The following is a 23,291-nucleotide window of genomic DNA, read 5'->3' as shown; positions in this document are numbered from 1 at the left end:
TGCTTTTAGTAAAAATGAGCTACATCTGCTCTTGATTCAACAAAGGGAAAAAAGGCACCTCTTTCTTCAGTCACTTTTGAATCACCAATAGCGCTGTGCACACCTCACATAGTGTAAAACAAAATATTAAAGTCATTACTACAAAAAAGGGGGCATGCAATAGAACTAAAATGGAACATTTTGAATGAAAAGAAATGGGTTCTTTATAAAAGTAAAGTGCAAGACTGAATTTTCTAGGTGAATTTTTGTATTTGACATACGAGGCTAAAGCAGTGAGGACAGATAAAGGACTGAAAGATGGAAAGGGAGGTAAGGAGAAGCCGGCTCTATAGAGGTAATAAATCATCTTAGAGGTTCTGGGTACCAGACCTCTGTGGGTTGGGGAGCAAATTGTCCAGGGACTTCAAACTGGGAGGGGTCCTTCTGATTTAGGAGCAGCAACAAAGTCGGGAATAATGGTGCCAAGGCAAATGGAGCAAAGATTTTCCTTTTCAGAAGGCACCTAAAATATTTCCACAATTCTTTGAATGATGAACTGCTCAGACTTTTTCTTATTACCTTTAAGATCAGAGTTATAACAGACGTTTTAGAAGATGTGGTGGTTTTAAATCCAACAGAATATCCCACGTTTCTGCATCGCTAAAATGCACAATATGGTCCCAATTGCTCAAAGGCTTATTGTTAACGGTTTATAGCCTGATACTGGATACAGTTCTTAGTTTTGATGGACTTCATAGACAGGATTAAAAAGAAAATCTGATGTTTTTTTAGTATTCATGCCCCAATCATAGATCAAAGCTGATCAAGGGAAAATTGACTGATTTCCATCTCTGGATGACTGATCAGCGCATCTCTAAAGAGAAAAACTCGGTAGCCTCCTCTTAGCGGTGCCTTAAGGTATGGCCAGAACCTTCTCTGGAATCTCGTTAAAAATAACATTGAGCTGCAAGAACCTGTTCTTGATGATGGAACAATGATGGATGGAACAATTTGGTTTCATCACCAACTTTTTAAAAACCCCTTAATCTCAATGCTTTGTTTGTTAGGTGAACCCAAAAGGGATGCATGGAAATCTTATATACATCTAGTTTTTCTTATTTATAGAAGTATTAGATGGGAAATCTGCCTTCTTCTGACAAACGGTCTCTTATGACAATGAACTGAAGAGTCGAGAGACACAGTGACAAGTGCATCCAAGCATATGGACTCGCACACAGCAAATTAAATGGGTCAGTTGGAGTGGCTCCTCATCACCCCACCTATCTCCAGGGACAACATCAAATTCAATACAGCAGGGATGCCACATGATTCATATTAGCAGTACATTCTCAATAATGGAAATCTGTTTTTCCACCTGAAATAACTTCAAACATCCATTACAGCAAGGCAGGAATCGATCGTAGTCGCACCAGGTTTTAGCTTTACCTCGAGGTTCTTCTGCCTGTTTTGCCAGTTTACGGAGAGCTGCGGCAAATCCAGAGTGGGATGACTGGGCAGCTGGGCTTCCATTTGCTACGATGGAGCCGTTCAGAGGTGACGGGGTGAGGGGGCTGACCGTCGCCGTTGTACGGGTCGCCGTTGAGATCATTCCTAATGATGGTGACTTTGGCTCATGGCTCATGCCTAAAAACGCAAACAGAAAGAAAGGAGGGTGGGAAGTATTAATTATGTGCACAACTAAACAATAATAATTAAAAAAATCTGCAACTTTCTTTCTCAAGTTAAACAAAAACTACTTTGCAGACAAAAATAGCTTCCATGGAAATTAATATTAGAGGAATAATGCAGATAAACATGAGCGAGAAGTAAAAGGCATTTGGCTGTTTCCTTTGATACAGAGTCAAGGCAGATTGTGATGGTGGGTGTCTGTGACAGCTGGAGAGGATGGGGATTCAGGGTCATACGTCCTACGGTCAGAGGTGGAAGGTTAAAAGGGCAGGTCACTCTTCTTTTGCTCAGAAAAAAAACCCTCAGTAGTATTCACACATGGCCACCAGAGGCCTGCTGTCACAGTTTACACTATTGAGCAAGCTCCATACCAACCTGACTTTCTCTCTCGCAGCCATAAATGTGAGAAAATTCACATCCAGGAGCAGTGGATCTCCACAACAAACATTATTTAAGAAAAAAGTCTGAGTAAAAAATATTGAGGTTTTATGGTAACATGACATTAACAGAAAGAATGAAGCTTGCGATTGAAGTTTTAAGCTAAAGATGGAACTCTAAGTGTCCACGTAGTTTTATTTTGAATTTTTTAACAGCCCAACTCTTCCTATCTGCAAGTGTGATAAAGAAAAAAAGATGTGCTGTAGATTGATAGAGGCATTAGTTTTAAATTCACCAGAAAAGGTAAACAGATTTTCAACATTTTTGCATCAAAGCATATGCCCTGGACCCTAACAAATTTTATCAATGTGACTGATCAGTCAGATGCAATTTTTGATAAGAGATGAGAAAAATGTAATAACTACCTTCTTCAGGCAGCTTAAATGGAATGCACAGCAACAAGTGGGGGGAAGGGAATATTCTATAAACACCCAGAGGAAATTCCTGGGCGCTTTCTCTTACGTCTCATTAAAACTACAGTAATGGTACAATGGAGAATACCTTCCAGTGTCACTTTTTAAAAGTACTGTATGAAAACTGATCCAGCATGTGCATATAAAAGACAAATATTTAAAAACAAATTCAAGAAATTAAACAGTGCATTCAAATTATTTTTAACTTGTCAAAAGGAAAATGTTAGTAAATCTGAAAAAAAGACCAAGTTTTGCAGCCGACAGAGGGTTGTGACAGTGTCAGGAGAGCTATCCCTTCTCTTCCTGTACATATATGATGTGTGTCAGTGTGTGCGTCTTGTAAAACGAACCATGCTGACAGCCTCTCTGTCAGTGGAATCCCTAAATGCCACAGCAGAGCCTGATAGCCCTACGTGCTCAGGCAAAACAAGCACACACACACACAAATAGGGGTGGCTCAGAGGACAATGTCAGTTCAGACAAGATCAGGTTGAGCAAGCCAGAAGTATTATCAAATCACATATCCTGGGAATCACTCAAGAAAACCTCCCCCCCAAAAAAAGTGGTGAATCATCATTCACTAGCAATATGACATTCATAAAAGAATAAAAAGTGGGCCGCAGGTTTATCAACAGCACAATTAGATTAGTAGGAGTTATATCTGGGTTTACCCCAGGGGTTGAGAGGGCTATAAAAAGATCATGTTCCCTCCTGAGAAGACAGCAGAAGCTCAGCACCTTGTGAGTGTTTGGACACACACTCACACACAGTAGCAAGTCAGGAATGAGATGGTAAATAGCGTTCCTAACACCTTTTGAGTTGTCCTGCTCGTAACCTCCCAGTTACCCAGTGCACTCTGAATGAACCCAGCAAACAATTAATAATGGAATCAACAATGACTACTGTCTGCAGAACAAACACAGCAGTGCTGAGTCCAGACTCGGCTTAACAGCCCGACTTTGTCAAGACAATGCACTTCAGGCTCCTTTCTCTTGCAAAAGAATCTGTCTGAAAAAGCCGGATACGGAAGGAGGAGAAATCTACCCTCAACTTTCTGTGACTCTAACAAGCCACAGAGTAATATACCACACACATCAAGCCACAGCACAGACAGGCAAATGAGGGTAAAAGCGAGAGAAAAATGACACAGACAAGAGCTTGATAAATGCACACATCTAGAAGTCTGGCAGCGGTTCATGAATCCCTCCGTGAGATCAAAAAGCGGATGGTGGGAGCTTCTTACTGCACAAAGAAGTGGAGCCGCCTGGATCCCCCACGGCTGCATCTTCACGTCGAGCCCATCCCAGCACACGCCGGTAGACGCCAACAGGACACACACCATCTTCCTGCACTCCTCTTTCTATCTTCTCTCAGCCATCCACCCGCACCCTCCCTGCCAGCCTGCCTTCCTGCCTCTCGCAGACTGTTTGAAAAGCTTATCTAACAAAGCAACACACTACACAGCTTGCCTATCTCTCCCCTCCCTGTTCAAGCTCTCTCCCCAAGTGAGAAAACAGAAATTCTTAGGCAAGCAGCTGCTGCGATGTCACATGACCTCATCCCTTCGCCCCCGCCCTCCTTCCCTCACTCCTCCTCCTCCTCCTCCCCTCTCAACCTATAATTCCTCAGCCATTTGTAGATAACAGACACAGGCATGCATGCCCTGCCATGGCAGAGTGGAGGAGGGGGAGGGAAGAAAAGTCAGGGGAGGGCACTCGGTCGGTCACTATATGTGACCCCATTGCCAGGGAGAGTCTCACACAGAATGGGTGGTGGTGTGCATAGACGTGTATGGCTGGGAGCCGGTAGGTTACTTACACATGTGAACCGCCCCACATGGAGCAACAAGACAAGAAAAAAAAGAAAAGAAAAAAAAAAAAAGATGACATGTCTTGACCTGTGTCAAGCCTGACTGCTTGGGAAAGAAAACCTTTTGTAATAAAGCATTCATCTCTTAAAACAACCCAACTCCACCTGGAAATAGCCAAGAAATTATTTCTCTCCAAATTAACACTCAAACCAGGAAGCTATGTCAAAAATGTGGACCGGCTATCTAACAACACACAACAAAAGATACTGATACAATTCCACACCAGCCTCCTCCATCCTGACAACAATTGCTTGTGAGGGTTTGTGAGGCAGAGGGCTCAGGAAAAAGGGTGAAAGCATAGGTTAAAACTTCCCCTTCATGGGTCCTGCTGTTATTGCAGGGGTGAGAATGAGTTGTTTCTTTAGTCATTTCCTCCTTCCGTCACTTTGCTGCTTTTCTCAGAAGGGTGATAGAGCATGTGACTGATACAGATAGAGACACCCAGACCAGGTTTGCACTGCAGACAAACACTTTAAAATACACCATCGTGCTTCACATCTTTACACCTTAATCTTAAAGGTTAAGGTAGTGTCTGCTTAGCTCTTATTTAGTTGATGAAGGCCTTCATTTAAACAACATTCTCAATGTGTAAATCAAAAACAACATAATTTAAGTGCTTTTAATTAAAATAGAAAAGAAACTTTTACTGCTTCTTTAAAATTTTTAGTTCAATTTTGAGGCATAGTCTTCAACAAAATTCTAAAATTTATTTTCTTTCTCAAATCCTTGTAGGTGCTTGTAGGTCAGAATGATATACCTTTCTGTTATTCAGCTCATCATAACTATCTAATTCTAGATGGTTAATAACTTCCAGCAAGCATTCTGCTGCAATGCCTCACACATGAGGACAGATCCAGAAATGCCAACACTTCATCCGGCATCTCATTACAAAGACTTAAACATCTACCCGAATGTTATAATGTAACAATTATGGGATAAAATAACTTTTTAAAGCAAAGGTACACCAGTGACTGCATAGTGCTAGTATTGCTTTTGCTTGTACCTGATAGTTTCTTACTGGTTTCCTTTATTTTTTTCCTGTCAGCTTTTGATTGTCTAGACACAACGTAGACAAGAAAATTATACAACCCCCCCAATAAACCTCAAACAGGACTAACAATGAAACACCGAAGAATATTACTACACGAGTGAATAATGGTTCAACCAATCAAACAATAGCAAACCTTGCATCATTTCTCTTTCAAAAGTGGAGAAGCAAGCAACATTCAAGCGAAAGCTGCTATTTCACTAGAACTAATGAGGAAATGCATGACATGATGCAGCATATGGTGAAAACTTTCTAAGGAATTTCTATATAAGTGAGCAAATATTTAGGTTTTAACGTCAGAGGATTTATCTGTTCTTCAAGCATCCAGCAGATGGCATTGTGTTACAGTTAATCAGGCAGCTACACAGCATATGTCACAGACCTCAGAGCTACTGATACACAAAAGGAAAAACAGATTAAAAATGATACTGTTGGGGATTTTGCAAGGGACAAAGGGCAAATCCAATACCACAGCTAAAAATCCTAATGCAAAGCTCACATAAATACAATATTTTGGATCTGAAGCCAAATGAAATAATAATTTCATGGCAACCTAAGGGTTAATCAGAGGTCTTCCTGATGCAATTAACTCTTTGGGTGCTGCTACGCCCTCAGGGAAAACAAAATAATCCGTTGAAAGAAGAAGTTAGATTACAACAGACATCATGTAAACAGGATACACCCAAAAACACAACACGGTAAATTTATACACAAACAATTTTGTGTTTCTACACATGTAGGACTCCATATCAACTTCCATTCATTATAGTCACGTCATTCATGCTGAACCCAAACAGTTACCAGTTTATTCCTAGCTCTAGCCTTAGCTAAAACTCAATTGACATCATACTTCTAAACCCAACACTTACCCTATGGAAGGGTAAGTGTTGGACCAGGCTTTGGCCCTCATGAGTCTCATCGGTCGTCAGAAGGTTAATGAATTTACCAGAGAATGTTCTCAATAGGTAACATAAACAAGTACACACACACGCACACACACACACACAATAGCAGATTGACTGGTAAATTGCATACAGTAAACACACAGTTTTAACATTTTAACACCCAGCTGGTAGAAAAGCTGATCGCTTACTCCCATTTTCAAACACACTGACAGACACACTATGTTCCACCCTTTTGTGGTTGGAATGCAGATTACCCTCCCTCTCTCTTACACACACACACACAAAGTAAATCCCCCTGGCTCCTGTGTGCCTTGGCCAGTTGAGAGATAATGCAATGGCAGCTCAAGCGGGTGGTTAATCTTTAACCAGGAAGGGATTTGCCTATCAGCTTGTTAAAACTAGCAGCGCAGTGCAGCTGGCCCATCAACTCGATCCAGTCACTAGGATGGCTTGACAAAGTCTAACGCTGCACGGACCAAAAGTGCACCACCTCTAGCTACTGTGTATTGATTGCACACACACAACATAGATAAACCATTTTATAGAGGCTTAGAAAAGCACACTTTAGCTCCAATACTGAGGCGCTGCTTAGGAACAGAGCCAAGCCGGTGAGTGCCCTGCCCTCAAATGAGCAATAAAAATGTCTTGGCAATAAACTAGTTCGAGCATTGAATACTTCTGCAGCTTTGTTGCTTTGTTCCACACCTACGTCCCTGTAATTACTTTCCTCAAACACGAGACTTGATCACTGTTTTCTGATCATCCTTCCTGTAGTGTCAGAGCTGCAGTTGCCAGAATGAAAAAAACCCCCAAAAAAAACCCAACAAAAAACCCCACACATTTACTGCTCCTTCAAATGTTATCTGAAGCATTTCTTTTCTGCCTTATGGTCTGTAAAATACCTGTAGTTAATACAATATCAAACAGAAAACATGTGAAGGTGTTTTTTTTAATAGAGCTAGCAGCTAAAAATGAAAGAATTACAAGATCGTTCCTGTCTATGAATTCAAGCAATTGGAACCTCTATTGGATTGTTAACTAAAAAACTAAAAAAGGGTCAACAAATGACGTGGTTTAAAAAACAAAAAGCGATGGGAGTATCTATGTTTTGAGGAAATACATGAATGGAATTTTGTTTTCAGATTTTTTTTATATTAGACTAAGAGTAGCAATTGTTTCGTTCCGATCTTTGGCCTATTTGTGCCTTTCCAGACTAAACTCATTATTTGAGTAGCTTCAGGTAACATTACACCAACATCCAACATGATGTGACGTAGCAAATACACAAACTTCTCATGATTATGTTTTAGGTCACAGTTTCTTAGCATAAAAAAAAAAAAGCGTCACTAAATGGAAAAGCATTCCTCATCCAGGAGGAGCAACGTCATGCTCTCTGCTGAAAGCGAGTCACTCAGTCCCTGACTGCAGGAGGGATTTTACAGTCGGCCTGGTGAGAACATGTCAGCTAGGATGGTTGGCTGAGAATGTGCTGACAGGGGATTAAAAGGGCTGAGAAAAAGGTATTTAAGAAGTCCAGTGATCATCAAGGAAACTTCAGGCTTAAGACAGAGAAAAACTAAATGAGGGCGTCTAAAAATAACCAGCCAAACAGAGATGTGGATGAAACCAACAGAGCAGAATGAGATGTAACGCAGGCCAAAGTCACACCTACTATAACTGACTGAATAACCACAGGAAGCACAACTTTGTGGCTGACAAAAATCAACTACTTGGGTGTCAAACTGCTGATAACTGTCACTTGTGTACCAAAGCTGTAACGAAGAGTAAAGGGAAGATTTTCAAGTTGTGTGGACAAATATAGGTGTTATTACTTTTTCTGCTGATTGTTAAACAATAAAACATTTGCTGCTTTCATTTTCTAGCAACTGAATTGATTAAATTTCCTCTGTAAAATATTAATTTCTTAAATTAAATTAGCATCTTCATATAAATGTCAAAATTTTTACACTATAGTACAACTATCCAAATATTCCACCATGAATCATACATAGCTGTAGAACAAGTTCACTGAAAAGGACAAGGAAACAATCAAATGACACTTTGGCGCATTAAGCTCAGCTGGTTTTATCATGATAAATAAATAAAACGAAACTGCTAAGTGTGCACAAAGACTGATCAGCTCAAACAATGGCAATCAAACAATAATGTAATCACATCTACAAAGATGATGTTGAGTATGGATTTGACCCAAAAATACCAAATCTTGCCTACGAACTGTACATTTAGATGTTTGTGATCATCTCAGTCCTGAGCGCACGTAGAAATACAGACGTATCCTGGGGCACTGCAGGATAAACCTGCTCTGGTAGTTCCAGCTTTGTTTGACTTCTGAGATGAGATGTCAAAGCAATCCACCCTCAGGCGCTATACAACGAACGCGTATCGGTGTGTGTGTGTTTGCACGGAAATGCACACCTTTCGAGTGCCATCTCTGTTACCCTCACACAAAAGACAAAACCCCTAATATCAGAGACATCCTGAAACAGGCGCACCGTGGCTGCAAAGCGACGCCATCAAAGGAAGCAATTCCACTGGAGAATAAGGGAAAAAGCAAAAGACAGACAAAGATGCCGAGAGAAAAGTGGTGCTGTGCTTGGAAGAGATCAATTGGGAAGACAAAAGAGTTTAACCACTGTCTGAACTGTCATTATATAGCAGGCCTCCATTATGGCGCTATGCTGGAGAACAAAGTGCACCACCTCCTGACTCGACCGTCCTCTCACTGTCCTCAACGCAGGGACCCAAAAATATGTCTGCAATAACCAAAAGGAGCTGTCCTCCTTCCTTTTAGCTTGTGTGAATTCAACTGACAAGTTTGTGTATGCGAATGTGCACAGCTTATTATTCATACCTCACCTCCCACTTCTTTTTTCTTCACCGTCACCCCCACCCCACACCCACAACCGGCATGACAGCAGCTTGCAACAAAAACAGAGAATTCAAAAGACCAGCCACCATCCATCTCCCTCTTCTCACCTTCTTCCTTTCAATCCTCCAGCACAAACACACACAGCGAAGCTACAGAGGAACGGTGTGTCTTGAGGGCAGGCACGAGCTGAGGTGACTTTCTTCGCTCCCTCCCACCCTGCTCCTGCCTAACCCACCCCAACAGGGCCATTTCCTCTGTCTGTTAATTACATATCAGCTGTGGTACGGCTCGCCGGGGCTGTGGTTGTGTGCATGTGCGTGCATGTCATCTGGGGAGTGTGTAGTTGTGTTCTCTGAGACACCAGCGTGGGCGTATGACAGAACAGTCTGGTTACGCTTCACAACGCTGCTTAGAGAGTGTGAACCCACACATGAAGAGGCACACACTCAGCCACACAAACACACATAAGAGCCTCCTGTCTGTGTCCCTGGCTCTTTGTGGTCCTTTTCCCCCTGAAGTCAAGCTGCTGCCTGGATGGATGTGCCTTTCACAGTCCCTTTCCGAGGGGGAAGACTACAGGGCCACCACTCCCTGGAGGAGGGACTCATCTCTCACTTATCACCACAATCGCCACCATATCCTGTTTAAACTCTCTTTTTTTCCATCAACCTCATCTGTTACAGAAGAAGAGAAAGGTGGCAGTGTGTTTTGTTTTTTTTTTTTCAAAAGAAGAGGGAGAAATGACAGATGTTCCAGATTATGAACTCTACAAAGACCTGCCAAGGATCTTTGTGTGGTTTCTGCACCTGTGGTGTTCTTTGGTACACGTTACGCCACATAAACGTTAAACACACACACACACACACACGCACCTAGCCACGCATACACAGGCCAGCTTTTATGTCGCACAGACCTGGCTGAATTGTACAAGTCTGCACTGCAAATCTCTCAGTGCCTGGGGACCCTACTGCATGTAACATATTTTGGTTGTTATCATCTTAAAGCTCTCTCTCTCCCCCTCTCTTTGTCTCCCTCCACAGACCACCTCAGGAGATGAGCTGTGCTTCTGCTGCCTTCCCCTGCACACGTTCCTCACTTCAGCCCATCTCTCTGCTCTGTTCTCTCCTCCTCCCTGTGATATACGCAGTTAGGTTGTAGCTGCCTAATTAGCACTGCGAGTGCTCTGCATGGGCCCTGACTCCCAAGTGGCTCCACCAAATACACACACACACATCGATACGCACAGACACAGACGTACACACACACACACACACCGATACGCACAGACACAGACGTTCACTTGACTTTCCGTTGTTGGGTCCAGTTGTTGAGAGTTACCCTATTATAATCCTGTAATTGGTATAATCGGAGTGTGTTCCTGCACATACATGCATGTGCTTGTCCAGGAGTGCGCATGCCTGATGAGTGAATTGGTTTCATGTGGGCACTTGACATTACAATGACCACATATCTCCTAATTCTTCACAAAATAATTATTTTGTTAAAAATGCCAAAGCATATGCCACAGAGCAGTTTTATATTCGTATTTAGCACAGAAGCTTTAGTAGAAGTTCAACTTTGTATGATGGCATGTTTGAAAGTCAAGAGAACATGCTAGCATGTAGGCTACATTTGCCACAAAAAAAAATTCATTGCACACTTGTCACATTCACATAACTGCAGGTATGAAAGGTGTTCTCATGATCTAAAGTGGAGCTACAAAAAACCATTGTTTCCCTTATTCTTTTTATATTAATGCAAAACTACCACCTTCTTCGAGCTTTAACATCTGCTGAGTTGAAATATGTACCAGGTGTGGGCATCAAAAGTAGTCAAAGCCAATCCAACTCATATCATTGGCAAGCAAAGAATGACTGCATCTCTCTTGGAAAAACTCTTCCTGGAGACAATAGTATGCATTAGCTGAGCACTTTTTGCGTTTAGAACTTTGCTACCTTAATTCCACAAGGTGTTTTAGCATTTCTGAGAGATAATTTGAGTTTATCCGATGATGATAAACTCATTTTATGTAAAGGGATAGAAATGGTCAGAAACAATCTTCAGGTAGGCTGTGGTGTTTTATATGATGCTGGTCTGGTACTAAGGAACCACCACAACTGAATCATTGATATAAGAAGGCATGGAAGCATGCTTTCATGTTGTTTATACCAAATTTTGATGGTACCAGCTGAATGTTACAGCAGATAAAGAGATCCATCAAACAGGGTAGCGATTTTACACATTTGACTTTTTCCTCCACCTTTGATTAAATTGTTTGAACTTTAACTTTAGTTTCCAGTTCTAAGCTAAAGCTAAAGCAGCTGGTATGGTTTTCTGATGCTGTAGTCCGTCAGATTAAAGGTTTGATGTGTTGCTATTCATTCAGGGACTGATGTAAGACGTGGTTATTTAATTGAACGTTTTCTTTCAAATATTTCAAATCAATCTGCCTCTTTGCCTCTGAAATCAACAAGGCATCCACACAACTGTCACAACATATTTTCTCTTTTTCGGACCTATCTGTAAACTTGAGATAGTTTTGCTGAAAAATCTCCATTCAGCAGTTTCTGAAACAAAGATCGTCACATTTAAAGTAATTTAAATCCCTTTTACTCCTGTTCTGATTCAGAGTTTGAACTTCACGACATCTAGACACCTTTATGAACTGATTTTCTGCCATTTGTTAGGCTGAGTACCTATTATGGTCAGTAATTGAACACGTATAGAGAATAAAGTGGTCAATGAGTGTATAATGGCTTACCATATATTGCATCAAACTAGACCTATGACATTCCTGTAACGATTGCAGTTCAATACATTGTACAGATTCATTCTAAATATAGGCAACCAAACTGATTACTGTAAGATTATCTTTTCTACAAGGATCATCTTATTTTATTCTAAAATTTGCATCTTTAGATTTAAAGATGTAAATTGGATTAATGCTCCACCAGCCTGTTTGTTCTCTTATCTAACATTAAAAACTGACCCGCATATGTTTGTGGCTATGCAAGTGCAAACTTTGTTAATCTCTCATCTCAGACCTGAGGTGCTCCTTTTTTCAACGGTTTGATTTAGAAATGAAACCAATCAAGTTTCACCAGATGGTGCTTGAGATAATTCTTTTTTCAAGATTGTGACGTAGGAAAAAAGTGCTGTGTATTTTTTTTCCCCACTGAGGTTTGAGTCTAACTCAAAATAAGAACTCATTTACGTGCCCAAAGATGTTTCCCTAACCTTTACTGGATTTTTACAAAACTAAAAGTGGAAAACCTCAAATTATGCTAACTGATGTGTTTATAGACTGAAAATTGTGGTAATTATTGCCACTACTTTACTGAATGTGATCTTTACCCTTGTATTTGACCAAGTGATCACTGATCTGAGGCAATCAAAAGGCAACTGTCTGATCCCGACTTCCTGATGATTAACTGGTTAGTCTCTAATAGAACTGGATAACACTAAAATCTGCAACACTAAAATCTGCTTTATTTTCACAGTAACATTGTAATTCTCCTTTCTGGGTCTAGTATAAGTTGGTTAAACAAAATAATCAAAAAATAAATGACCATTTAACATACAAATTACTCCTCAGTTATGATAGATTTTAGTTGACTCAGAAGACAAACTATTTCAAAAAGTAATTGATATATTTTCCTACAGAATTTCTTGTTTTTCTTATAAATTTTGAGTTAAATTAATTTTTATCTCCTTTTAAAATAATTAAATAACACCCATTCTTTAGGAAAAACATGAGATGTTTTATAAAAATTTCCTTTAAAAAGATAGAAGAATGCCAAACATCCTTCTGTCAGAACACGACCTTACTGTACATTTCTTCTGCTTACTGAGTTATTGCACATCATGGCAGTCATCAGCAACGCACAGGGGAAACCCATATGGTTGATGTGAAACTGAGATAAGAGACGACGCAAATAAGATGTGAAGCAAAGATATAAACAGACACACACACAAAAAGAGTCCAAAACAGAAGCTCTTTAGCTATGCAAATATCAGCCACATGAAGCAAGTTTAGCTGGCAACTGCATGTCCTCTGTCAGAGCATCGACACAGCTCTATCCAGGAACTGATTAAAACACTTGGCCACAGAAGCCCGCTTAGTTTCTTCAGGCATATGACTGACCTTGCTCTTATACACAAGGAGGCAAGCTAACAAACCGACACATACAATATGACAGTCAGCTGATGTAGCAGATACCAGAGCGAGAGAGAAGCAGGGGAAACAGGAGAGACATGGAAGCAGAGACAGATAGAGGCCAAAAGAGAGATGATGATGTGATAGCAAAAGAAAAGGCGATTGTTGAAAAGTAGCCCCCTGGCACAATGCTGGGTTATAACAGAGTGTGAGACTGCAGGGCGTACAGAGACAATACTGATAAACACAAAGTATATGAGTCAAGCTGAAATACATACACACACATAAAACAATTGGTAATGAAAGAAGACACACACTGTTAGGGCAATAGTCAAGTATGGTCAGTATTGACCGTGTGCGTGATCCGCTTATCTGCTGCTCTCATGTTGCCCGTGTTCTGTTTGTTTGGCAAGCGCTTATCAAGTTCTGGGGTATGACAACGACAACAGCAAACCTGAGCTACACAAACATACACAAAATCTAAAGTTATCCAAAAAGAGGTTCTGTGGCGTGGTTGTAGCAAGACCGAGTGGTGTGAAAGGAGGCATTTTACGTTTTCAGCTTCTCTTAGGAAATTTATAGCTCAGTTAACATTACGGAAAACAGTTTCAGGCCCACTGCTGAGAACTATGCCTTGTTTTATAAAAGAAAACTCACTGGAGAAAAAAGCTGCATGCCTCTGATGTTGTTCAAAGGATCTAGGTTTGGATGTGCTGGAAAGGGGGGAAAAAATGGACCCTACAAAAGAAGAGACACAATCAAGCAAAGTCAATGTATTGTATGTTATGTTCTGCTTCAATATCTTGTATATGTTTAAACATCAGCTCACAACACTCGGCCATTTCAACAAATGGCCGAGTGTTGTGAGTAAAAACAGTAGCTGTGAACGTACATGATCTATCAAAGTTTCTTTTAGGAAATGCATGAATCAATTGACTTGAGATTACAGTTAATTTTTTCTTTGACTGGCTTTAATCAGAGATCAACAGGTCAGTCATATTTCTGCAAGTCAAACATCAAACTGATGACCCAAAAACAACAAAATGTGCACTTCACTCACTTCTACATGCTGGATGCTTGAACATGAGAATTAACACTATTTCCTTTCTGGTGACTTAAGACAACAGGTATCCTAAAACTTGAGGGCCGGTCAATTATTTATTATGGAAGTAAAATATTACAAATGAACAAACAGCAATGTAATGGCACAGGAAATGTACCTGGTCCTGACAGAGCAGAACACTATGAATCCCAAGTCCTTGATCTCAATCTACTTGGCACTAGTTAAAACAGGACCACATCAAAAATTACATTATGACAGTTTTTGGAGGAAAAGAAAAATCTGAATTAGTCAAAATCACAACTGACAGGTCAGACTTAAAAGGAAACCATAAATGGGCTGATCACAATAAGCCTGATTGGTGAATTTATTTGTTTCCTGCTTCTCCAAATTATATGAAGACTATGTAGCCATGTAGATCACAACCTCACAAAGAACAGCCAAAATATAAAATTTTGTGCCTAGGTTTTGATTTAAACTAAATCTGAACAAACGCAGACAACAATAGCAAGAGTATAAGCCAATTGTAAATGCACTTTCATGAACGACCAGACCTTCTTTACATTTCCTAAAGGGGGTATTGACTATCAGTTTTATTTTGTGCAGTCAAGGTTGATGAAAAGCAGGTTTAGCTTGTTTTGACATCCAGACAAGACATGAAAAATGTTAACTGGCCTTATCAGTGACATAAGAAGCAAAACATGGAAGGTGTGAAAACAAACACAAAATAATGTTCAAGTTCTCTAAGCTATTACAGCTATTTTTCCCTCCATTTGTTGAACTGTCTGTTTGCCTTCCCCTCAGTTGAATATTTTATGATCTATTTGTTCAGCTGTCCTCATTGGTCATTACATTTACAGCTTACATTTATTTTTGTTATTCTTTTTAAACACCCAGTATGAGGATTCTTAGACACACAAATCCAATCAAATGTACCATATCATGCCTTCAACCAGAATTTAGCAGCACAAAGCACAAAGGTTTGGCTGGCAAAGCACAGCAAGAGAGGGAGAGAAAAAAATGGCAGAGGTGGAGGGAGACACGCTGACCAGGAAAAACCCTCATTTTATAAACATCCTACAGTGGTTTCTCTTCCAACACACAACCAGACCACACAGAAACCCTGAGATGACACACACACAGAGCAGTGTACGCTCCCACATTTTCATACCACCTAAGGACATTGTTATAATAGTAGTCAAAGCCAAGCCTCGCCCAGTCAAACACATCCCATTCTTTCCAATTGAGAGCTATGTAAACCCATGCAAAAGTCCTTCTACAGTCTGTGCTATTCAAAGCTATCAATGTGGGCTGTTGATAAGAAAATGCAAAGTGGGTCACCTTTAACTCCAGGCTCCTTGTGTAAACAGAACAGGGAGCTGCTTGGGACTCTCCTAATCACTCTCTAAACAGAGCCAGGTGCTGCTGCCACAGACAAACTGTCACCAACACTCTGCTCGGCACAGCTGCTGTCTAGCCCCCAGACATCACAGCACCACAGGCTACCACAGCACGACGACACCTGAAAACATGCCAGCTTTGTAAAAAGCAGCATTGCAGTGCTAAAGGTTAAAAAACCTTCAAACGGCAGATTGCTAGTAGGAAACTGCACCTCTGTGCAAAATCTGCTTAATTTATCTTACTTATACTCTCCTCACATGCAGACCTAGCAAATGCATGAAAGTCTGACGAGAAAGATGAGAAATTCAACTCAAACCATTTAACTCAGTTCATAACTATGTTTCGCAGATATACAGATGACACTTATCTTGATCTGACTTTTTGACAAAGTCCATCATTACATAAATGAAAGAGAGCTCCAAACTCCCTTACTTTGACTTTCCCAGAAGCTTTACCGCTCTATAAAATAACGAGCCACAGAAGACAAATACTGCTGCTTCGAGGTAGCAGTGATATTAGACATGCACGAATCTGGCTTTTCCAGATTAACACTGATTTCCTGTCTTCTTTAAAGTCTGGTGTGCAGGTTCAGTTTTATTTTTTAAACCCAAAGGTATATAAACGCATGAGGAGAAATGTGCTGCAGGTTCTTAAATAAGAGGAGTGGATTTAAATCTAATAAATAAGAACATACAAGAATATGTCCATTTAAATCTCAAACTGGTAGTAGAAAAATGTCTAAACTTTCAGTAACAGTCAGAGTGTATCAAGAGAAAACAGGCAATCTCAATTTCTGTGCACAGATTGGTGCATATCTAGGTGGCATGAGCCTCACCAGCTGACCTGCAGCTGAGGGGGTTCATGTTGTTTAAAAAAGAAAACAAAAACATGCTAAATATTGTGAGTGAGCCCCTGAATCTTAAGTTAAAGAGACTAATAGACATAGTTGAACTACATCTGTGAGGAAGACTGTGACTCAGGCCTTGGATCATGACGAATCCAAAAGACAGACTCATGATCTTCCAACCAATAATCCCCAATCTTAAAAAGAGCACATAGATGTTTTTCATTTAAGAGACAGAAGGACAGGACAAAAGAGTTTGACATGAGATGATATTCAAGAAATCAGCCAGTTATAATGTAGGCAGAAGTTAAAGTATATGTTTCAAAGATTTGCAGATGTAATTTCTATGATCAAGTGATCATATTCTAAAATTAGGTCAAGCTTCATGAATGTCGGAAGAGGGTCATAACTTTGCTGCAGAGAGAAGTTATATTATTACTCTTGATTAAGATGCAATTTAGGACTGTTGGCCTTTAGGATATGCTGCAAATAGCATGAAATACAAACTAGTGATAAAATATGCAGAATGAAACAGACAAACAAGCCTGTAATGTTTCAAACATGATAATCTAAAGTTGGTCCACGTTGCCTACGGAAGCACAAAAGATTACAAAGTTACCACAACTGCAAAGATGTGGCAAAGGTACAGGTAATTCAAGTGGCATCAAAATTATCAACAAACCATTTTATGAAACTGCAAAAACTGTAACACTATATCATCAGCAGTAGCACACTGATTAAAACAAGAGAGCTTTGTAGGTTTACTTACACCTTTCATGTATCGTAGCAGCTTTGATACATTTAATAATTCAGAAACTTAACAGAATGTGATTAAACGGTGATATTTGTACAAGCATATGAAAATTTTGGATTTAAAATGCAGTGTTTGTGTATGTATATAAAGTTGGAAACTGAACCCCAACTACATGAATCCACAAAATCACAATTTGAGACTTCCATTCCAACAAACAATTACAACAAAATATCATCAATACATAAATAAAGCTGGTAGAAAACTGTAGTTTGTTTCCTCAAACTCATTAAATGGCTTCCACTTACTTTTCTAAAGACTGTTTAAGACGCTGTTAGTTTCCAGAAAGATGTTTATCAAGAAATCACCTTGTTGGTGTAGTGTAAGATGCCAGGTTCAGTGTTTTTATCATATGAGGAACTTCCTGTGTGAAAGAAAACAAAATAATCTAGCAGGGCCACCGGATGACTTCTGTGGCAAAGGGGAGAACCAATATCAAATTTTGACCTCATCTGCAAATAAATCATGACATGGTTTCATAAAGTTCTTCATACCACAGATAGGTGTCAATAAAAAACTGAAATTCACACTGAAACACCACAAACTGCTAAATGACAACAGAAGGCTCCTTTGATAACAATAATGCATGTATGTTATATATGTGTATATTTAAAGCATAAGTTAAAATATTCTAATGTTGAACTTTTATACTTAGAACAGATGAAACAGGAAATCTGTCATCGTCCTTCGCTGTGTGCTGTCAGTATTAAAGGTGTCGCCTCATTACTTATTAATTCACCTTTAATGTGTCTTTCTCTACCTCATGCTTCTGACTAAAAGGAGGATGTAAAATTATTTAAGGTACATTTACAAAATGATAGATAAAATCAGAGCACAAAATCCCATCAGGTATAACAGAAAAGAGGATGACAATAGGACGTTGTGATAGGTGTTTTGTTTATGCTCCAAATACTTGATGGGTGATTATGCTACTGATTGCATTGTGCCCTCAAAAATTCAGAATACCTTTCTTTATTATTTTTGTTTCATTCCTGTTAGCAACATAGCCAGGTTTTATTGTTAAAGAATATTCCCAGCTGCTGTTTGCATGGGTGAAACTATGATATTCTACAATAATGAAAGTGACTTTTCACTAAGCAAAACGGCTTTTACAAGTCAGTCACGGTGGTTGCCACACCTTTCAGTTTCTAGCCACCAAAATGAAAGATTTGTAAGATGTGTTTTTTGAGAGCATACAAGTAATACTAAAAAGTAAATTTAACAGGGGTATTTTGACAGTACAAACCCCGTCAAATACAAATATAGTGTTTTCATTAGTGTTACTTTTAAATATAACTTGTACGTTTCTTAGCATGAATATACTTCTTACTTTTTGTTCCGCAACTTGATTTCTTCGCAGAACTTTTAGATCCCAATCCATGTACTGATTTGCAACACAAACTCCTACTTTGGGAACCACTGAATTAACTGGCATTTATTCCAGTGACTAAACCACATAACTTATCAAACATATAAAAATATATAAACCCCTTCATTTGAAAAGCAATTTTATTTTGAGGGTGGGGGGGAGTTTTGGTTGCAACTTCTTACAAGTTTAAATATAAAATTATTAAATTAAATTATCCAAGTATTTCAGCATTTAACCTGATATATTTTGTAGCCCAGGCATTTGAAAGCTTGGCAACATTTGAAAGCTATTTTAATTCTCTTTTAAGCAAAAAATAACAAACATAAGACCGTTTTAATAATATTGTTAACAAACCTATTGAAATCCTACAGGAAAAGGCTCCAATTTCCACATCTGGAGGAGCTAAAGCACATAAAGTTCCTCCTGGCTGCAGGAAAACTCAGTGTACTCAGTAACGCCTGTTGCTTCGCTGCTGTTTGTAGTCCGTGTTTTAAACCTGGAGTGTGTGACGAGTCTGATGAGTGGTGGGGTCTCTCGCTCTCGGTGTGTGTTCACTACAGAAGCAGCTGTTGAACGCGCCTGCGGCTCTAAAGAAGTGAAGGAGCGCGTGGGAAGTGATTCAACACGGTCCACCTGCCACGCGCACGCGCCTGACAAACACACACGCACACACAGCTTCTACCCCCAGTGTCAAATCCCGCATCCTGGGAGCACCAAATGGTCAAAACGTGTCACTGAAACAGTCAGTCACAATTACGCTGAGGAAATGCCCCTGTCCGTCTCCTCTGTGGGAGCACCTCAGACCAGACAATTTAAATGGAGCCAGCCTGACTGGAGTCTCCGCGCTACCAAGAAGGCAAACAATACAGTTTTTACACGAACAAGCACAGACAGTTAAAGGCAAAAAACACTCCGTTGGCCTGGTGCTTAACATATAAATCGGCACAGTTCACCGGTAACATTGTTACAAGTTAATTTGAAGGGTGGGGGTCGCCCGCTATTCTTTCTAACCCCTTTTAGATATTTTTGCGCTTTTAAACACGACCACATGAAAACTCTCAGCGCCAAGACAGAAAAACGTCAAATATAAACGTGTAAATGGTCACCTGAAGGCACTGGAGCGGCTCTTTCTTTCTTTTTTATCGCTTCTCTTTCTTTCACACGTCAGACCGCGCGCGCGACAAGGGCTCATGCACCGACCTTCGGAAACACACACACCCGTTTCCTCGATATAGTAATGACTTCCTCAACAAAACCCCCGCCGTATGCTCGCTCGTTCACACGAACAACCTCCAGGTTAGAAAACACAACCCAAGTAACAAGATATACACAGAATCACTCACCGCAAACAAATATGGGGTTATTCCGCCGGTGTTCATAAATTAGACAAAAATAGTAATAATCATAACAAAAATTCTCCTGTTAATAGTCAAAGCTCGGATCCATCTGCTCCGCGTCGAGAACAACCACTCGGGACTTATTGTTGTCACGCAAGAAGCTCCAACGCCCAGCGAGGCCACAGGGACTGAGTAGAGCGCAGCAGACCGCCGAGGAAAGGAGAAGAGAGGCGGCCGGCTGCTGGGAGCCGGGAGGTGGAGCTTCCGCTCCGGCGGGGGCCGGACACTCATGGGAGACAAGACGAGTCGGTGGCCGGAGCGGGCTCTGGGGGGGCAGGGTTGAAGCACCTGCTGCCCCTCCCCAGACCACAGGGCTCTTCCCGCATCATTTTATTCACAAAATGCCTCACCCATGTAAAGCCAGAAAGAATAGAGACACTTCTTGGACATTTAAATAAAGAAATCTAAGTTTAGGCTTTCCTAATGACAAATGACAGGAAACATAAGAAATAAATTTTTCACATTCATCAAGCGTGGTGAATTATTTAAAAGTGCATGTGTGTTCTACCGATGTTTATACAGGCAACATTAATTATTTATGTTTATATCCTCATATTTTATGCTTTGCTTATTTTATGCTTTTCAACACGCAGGCAGTGCCAACCAAAAGCATACCAGCAGAAATTACAACAGTGATCTTGGACGATTTTTTATTTATTATATTTTAATACAGTTGTAATTAAGGGGGGGAGGAAGTTATGCTCCCTCCAACCAAAGACTTACGGCTGTGTTCTGTCTGTAAACAAGAGTGTTCGTTTTTGTGAGAATGTCCAACATCCAGTCTATGGTTTATCCTTATCTTGCTACACTTAACTGAATTTCAAACCCACAATCCAGCTATCAACTGTGATCAATACCATGGGATACCACAGAATTAAGGACATCTACAACAATGATGTGAGGATGACAGGAAATTACATCACTTTTGGGTTGATCCTAAAGTTATATCCTGGTTTGTAACAGATAAGGACAAACAGCCATCAATAGAGTAGCTTAAAGGAAAGCGTAGTTCTGGTAAGTGTCCACAAGGGGACAGTCTGCTATAAAAAGCACAGAGTTTTCAACTGAGTCTGAACCTCTGTGTGGCTTATCAATTGTTTTCCTGTGGATTAGATAGCAGAGACTGCACAGGCTGTAAAATCAAAGCCACACTTGTAAGCACTAAATGCAGGGTTTTGTCCAAATGCCAAGGATGAAAATATAGGGATTAAGCAGGTAATGACTAGTAAGGAGGTGGGATGAAGCCCTTTGTACGTTGTTTGGTGTATTTGCTAAATGCATGATGCATTGGATCAAATGTGAGCTTAATTGCATTTTGTTTGTGTCCCCTGGCCTATTAGAATTTTATGAATTTACTGCGAGCACAGCAGGAGATAGGCAAACATCATTAAACTAAGACAGCAATCCTCTTAACGCAGCACACATCCGTTTTGAACCTTCTGGATTCTCCCAGCTTTTGTACAATATCCTTTACCTCCACTTGAACTGAGTGACAGAAAGAGCTGCAACAAGACATCCTAAATAAAAATGGAGCTGAGAGCTCTGATGGACCTTCAGTGTAGTGACAAATAAAATTCCCTCTTCAGTTTATGTACTCAAAGATACCAAAAATGAGGTAAACATATAAAACAAATATTGCATATATTTTATATTTTTGTCCAATTGTATACATGCATGTTTCTTCTTTTATATTACAAATCGCTTACATTGTATTAGCCTTCAGTTATTTAATTAGATCTTTCTGTCAGGAATGTATGCTAAATTATCATCTCTTGCATCACAATGCAATTCATTACCACATTTTGCTGTATGAGGAGTGTCAAATCACCATGCATAAATGTGCTAATAATCTGAAATAATTATATTTTCAATTATATTTACTAATACATTTTTGAAGATACAGTGACACTAAGCTTAGCTGCCAATCCCGGAACAAACCAAGCAGAGACAAAAAGTTTCATTAAGAAGTACAGTGTAGGTTTATATAATCCAAAGTGTGATTTTGCATCTGTAATTGTCCCCATTCCCTGATTTTATTGTGCAGTTTTTCCTTCTCGCTGCATATAACTGCAAGGAGTCAGCATTTAGCAGGAAGCGTAATTAACATTTGACTAAAGGAGTGTGAAAACAGCTTTGAAATGCCTGGCCCATTTAGATACCGAGTGGTTAAACATTTGCCTTTTTGCCGACAGTTTCTGGCATACTTTCAAAAACACACATTTAAACTGTGGATCTTTCACAGCTTAATTACTCAGCTGCAGGTGTACTGCTGTCTAACTACAGGAATCTGCAGGGTGTTCCTCCTCTTCTCCTCCTCCTCGCGTTCTCCCGTATAAGCCTTTCTTCTTCACCTTCTCCACCTTCTTCGTCTGACACTGATCTCCACCCTCCAACCCACTCCTACCGTCCTATCCCTCATTCATTTAACTACTCGCCATTTTCACATAATCTCAACACTGCTCCCTCCTCCTCCTCTTCCTCTGCAGCCCTTGCTTCCTCTTGCACCACCTCCCTTATTCTCCTCTCCCCAGCTCACTCCCTCTCTCTCAGCAGCGGACCTGGCCTTAGGCATCGTTAGCTTAATTTAATAAAGGGGCTTAAGCTTTTGAGAGGCTTTTCAAGGATCTGACTGCTGTTACATTCATTACAATCTATCAGCCACCAGAGACACAGCCTTGTTGCATGGCTGAGAAGGGGAGCAAATGTGTATGTGTACTTGGCGTGTGTCTGTGTGAAAGGGGAAGTTATACTAATATTGCTTTTAATTATTAAAGCCACAGCAGAATCATGCTCCTTGCTCTATTGCCTCGTGCTCTGGCGGGTAAAACCTCATGTTTAGCAAAGGTCACTGTGCAGCTTGTCACAGAATACACGTTTTTGTCAACATGGGTAATTTGTACATATATCGAAGATTATGGCTCTAGAAAGCAATGTGTGTTTGACGTAGTAAACACTCCCTGCCAAAAATGTTTTTGAATCTTTTAAAAAAGAAGAAAAAGCAGAACAACGGCCCCTTACGTC

General features: G+C 40.2%; 1 protein-coding gene across 2 annotated transcripts in view; it reads right to left on the bottom strand.

The window, feature by feature from the left end:
• The window catches only part of gse1b (Gse1 coiled-coil protein b), a 180,628-nt gene that overhangs the window by 27,470 nt on the left and 129,867 nt on the right, over positions 1-23,291 (bottom strand). For both annotated transcript variants that reach the window (XM_044137379.1, XM_044137368.1), the window contains one exon: positions 1,426-1,623. In XM_044137379.1, coding sequence (XP_043993314.1) covers positions 1,426-1,623 — 198 coding nt within the window. The remainder of the gene's footprint in view (positions 1-1,425; positions 1,624-23,291) is intronic.

The sequence above is a fragment of the Gambusia affinis genome, linkage group LG02 (genome assembly GCF_019740435.1).
Source record: "Gambusia affinis linkage group LG02, SWU_Gaff_1.0, whole genome shotgun sequence".
Lineage (NCBI taxonomy): Eukaryota > Metazoa > Chordata > Actinopteri > Cyprinodontiformes > Poeciliidae > Gambusia > Gambusia affinis.
The sequence above is the reverse complement of the archived record's forward strand: the minus strand, read 5'-3'. Positions and strand labels throughout refer to the sequence as shown.